This window comes from Cotesia glomerata, linkage group LG6, assembly GCF_020080835.1.
Source record: "Cotesia glomerata isolate CgM1 linkage group LG6, MPM_Cglom_v2.3, whole genome shotgun sequence".
Lineage (NCBI taxonomy): Eukaryota > Metazoa > Arthropoda > Insecta > Hymenoptera > Braconidae > Cotesia > Cotesia glomerata.
In genome coordinates, this window is record NC_058163.1 from 15,789,679 (window position 1) to 15,793,397 (window position 3,719).

At 28.6% G+C, this 3,719-nt stretch overlaps 1 protein-coding gene across 1 annotated transcript; it reads left to right on the top strand.

The window, feature by feature from the left end:
- Window positions 1–1,222: 1,222 nt before the first annotated feature.
- On the top strand, window positions 1,223–2,840 carry LOC123267999. Its single transcript, XM_044732884.1, has 5 exons — window positions 1,223–1,228; window positions 1,313–1,576; window positions 1,708–2,073; window positions 2,137–2,335; window positions 2,440–2,840. Exons 1-5 carry the CDS (start codon window positions 1,223–1,225, stop codon window positions 2,838–2,840), a joined length of 1,236 nt encoding a protein of 411 aa, XP_044588819.1.
- The last annotated feature ends 879 nt before the right edge of the window (window positions 2,841–3,719 follow it).

Below are 3,719 nucleotides of genomic sequence, written 5' to 3' on the forward strand. Positions count from 1 at the left end.
AAATAATATGACATAGATCTTGCTTTTTTCATTATAATTTGTAATTTATTATTTTATGGGTGTTTGGGAATATTCATTGATTTTAAATATTATTGACCGACAATTAGTAATTATGATTGCTATTTAATTTCAGATTCAGAAAATGCTTTGTTGCCATTGTGTAACAAACCAAAAAGACCAACAATTCGAAAGCATTTTTCGAACAGTCCAGTAAGTACGAAAGAGTCTAAAAAACGAGCGAATGAAGAAACCGGAGAAGAGGGATGTACTCAAGAAAAGGTTGGTATTTTTTGATTGTTTTTAAGTTATAATAGACACGAAATGTCATAAAGCGACATTTATTTCTGTAATGTTTTCATAACTCGAAAATTAACTCTCAATTTTCGGTAATTTTGTTTTTCAGAAAAGATTATCACATACGAAAGAAAAAGTCATAGAAGCAAGTGACGCGCTATATACATCAGATGCAGAGGTATTAATTTATGTAAACTTTGAATTATAATAATCTTCATTATTATAATTAATTATTATTATTTACTTATAAACAAACAATAATTAAAAAAATTATTTTATATTTATAATAAATTTAAATATTGTTAGTTTTGAAAATAATAATTCCAAGAATTAATATTATTGCAGTGCTGAACTCCTTTTTTTCTGATTTTGATGTCGTTTTCAAAATCCGAAGTTGTTTTTTCTTTTCGAAGAAAAAATAAAATTAATGATCAAGTGAGTTAATGTTTATGTTGATCATGCAAGTTGAAATTTTGTCATTAATTTTTAATACACTTCACAATTTCCATCTATAAAATTGCTCAATCCTTTGGACCATTCTTATTTCATTTGAATCTCACAACTTAATGTAATACACGGTAACTTCATAAATCAATTTCAAAAATCCGTCATCCACTTATATCATTAATTATAAATATTTTAACGTTAAATTTTCTTTTTCTGTTAATAAATTAGTTAAACTTGAAGTAAAGAGCTCAATTTCTAGGAATATTTATTATGAATGAAAACAAAATAAGATTATATATATCTATATATATATATATATATATATATATATATATATATATATATATATATATATATATATATATATATATATATATATACTTTGTTACTAATTTCATATGCATGCAAATAAACCATCTTTTAAGAAAACGCTTAGGTACACTTTTGAAAAGCTAAATAATATAAAAAATATTTTATACTAATGCTCGTTACTATTTTTTTTATGTTGCACTTGTAATTTTTCCTTAAATTTTTAATGTTTAATTTTCTAATATATTATTTCAATCTACAGTCCGATAAAGAAACAGAACCAAGTCTAATCTCAGAAACAGGACAAAATTCAATCGTAAAAATAAGACGAAGTTCAACCCCAGAAGCAAGACGAAGTCGAACCCCAGAAGCAAGACGTAGTCCAACTCCAGAAGGAAGACGAAGTTCAACCCCGGAAGCAACTCCACGTCATGTGGAGGTAAATGTTGTGATAAATCCTATCAATAAAAAATTTCAAAACGGTGAACCTAAAAAACCATTCAGTCAGCGCAAATATGAAAACGATGTAGGTATAATTCTCAATAATAAAAATCCTTAAAAGTACTTTTAAATATATAAAGTGATTTTACTCCTAGAAAGTACATTTAATTTGGTTTCAACCATAAACAATATTAACATATATACTTTTTTTTATAGGATATTATTTTAGATTTATCTTCAATTCAACCAAAGCCCTCTTCTCATGAACAAATGAACCCACCAATCTTTACACCAGAAGGTTCTAAAAATAACAAGAATAAAAGCAGTGAAAAAGTTACTACGGTAAATAAGAATATGTTTGTTGAACCTTTGGAGGATGAAATTGTAAACATGAGTGATAATGATGAGCCGGTATTTGAAAAAGTTCAAGAATCAACATCTAAATTTGATAGTAGGAATAATGATACAGATAAGGAAAATGCAAAGACTACTCGTAACTCGAAAAAAGATTTAAACAATGATTCCATATCACCTGAAAAAACAATGGTCAATAAATTTAAAACTGTTGATCAAAAAAGAAAAGTAAGTTGATTTGAATATCATGTTCTCGTGCATCACAGAGTTAATGAAATGTTTTAATTGCAGACAGTAGTTGTTGCGGGATATACTATGGACGAAAACTACTATAATAAAGCTAGAAGCTCAAAGAACGTCGCATCTAGACTGTCTAGCATTATGAGTGGATTTTGGAGTGATGAAGAAGCTTCAAAATATTGTTTAAAAGCGCGATCAGATAAACCGCATTTGCAAGAAATCGGCGACGCTGAATTGATGCCCATAAAAAGTAATAATTACTCAATCATTAATAATATCGCATAAAAATCATTCTTAAAAATTTATATTTTATATTTTATTTAATTGATTTACATTTTTATTCTACTTTTTTAGATATTTTCAATGCTATCAATGAAGCAATACCTTTGAAAATTATGAATAAAAAGAAAAATAATGGTGTGAAACTCGACGATGAAATCCGAAATTGTGCAAGTAGCAATTTTGAAGCAAGGCGCAAGAAATTAAAGAGTGTTATTCCTACTCCTGCTAGTACACCTCAGTCTACAAACTTATCTGTTGAATTTAAGGACATTTCACAAATTGATAATGAAATAGCAAGATTGGAAAAACTTAAAGATGACCTGAATAAAAACAAAAAGGAAAATGAAAACGTTTCTCTCCAGCAGTTACGAGCCATGGAAGAGTCATTAAAGATGAGAGAATTAGAGTTAAATCGTAAAGAAAAGTTTATTAAACAACGAGAAGAAGAGTTGAATAATCCTGAAAGAGAATAACAATCTAATAATTTTCCAGATAAACATTAAAACTAAAACATATACTTACAGAGTAGTAAACTTTGATTGCAAGCAAATTTTTTCTAAACATTTTTTTCCAACATTTTAACTATTAAAAAATAAAAAATTAATTAACTGAATTAAATAATTGTTGTTTATTTATAAAATTTTTTTACAGTGAATCTCAGTATGTTTTTACTGAAGAAAACATGGTAGAGTAACCGTGAATTACCGTGAATGCACACGATGATATCACCGAGATTTACCGTTATTTTCACCGCCAGCGCGCTGGATAGTGTACGGTGAAATCACCGTGATTCACGGTGAAGTTTCCGTGAACTACGGTGATTTCCATCGCCAGAGCTCAAAATGAAATACAGTGAAATCACTGTAATTTTTGGTGAAATCACCGTGATTTTACCGTTAATCACGGTGATTTTACCGTAAATTACGGTGATTTCACCGAAAATCACGGTGAACGTGCACGGTGATTTCACCGTGCAATCACCGTAAATTCCGGTAAATCGGACCCGCCAGGGTTGGCTTTATTTGATTCGAGAGTTTCACCGGAAATAAAAATTAGAATGGTAACTGCTATAAAGTCACGAGATAGTAGTATATTACATAAATAGCGCTTCATAATCAATAAGAATAAGTTGAATACGTTATTAATAAAAGATCTAAGTCATTTCGTTTCTAAAAGATCATTGGTATTATTTGAACGATTTGGATTGTCTACTGAGTTTCTTGATGTCGACATCACTTTATGGGCTAGTCACAGAAGCTTTCAAGAAAATATTCAATTTTTTGCTGAGAGGAATATCGCATTAATTACTAAATATAATCAGCATTCAACTAACAGTGAAGAACAATTTCAAG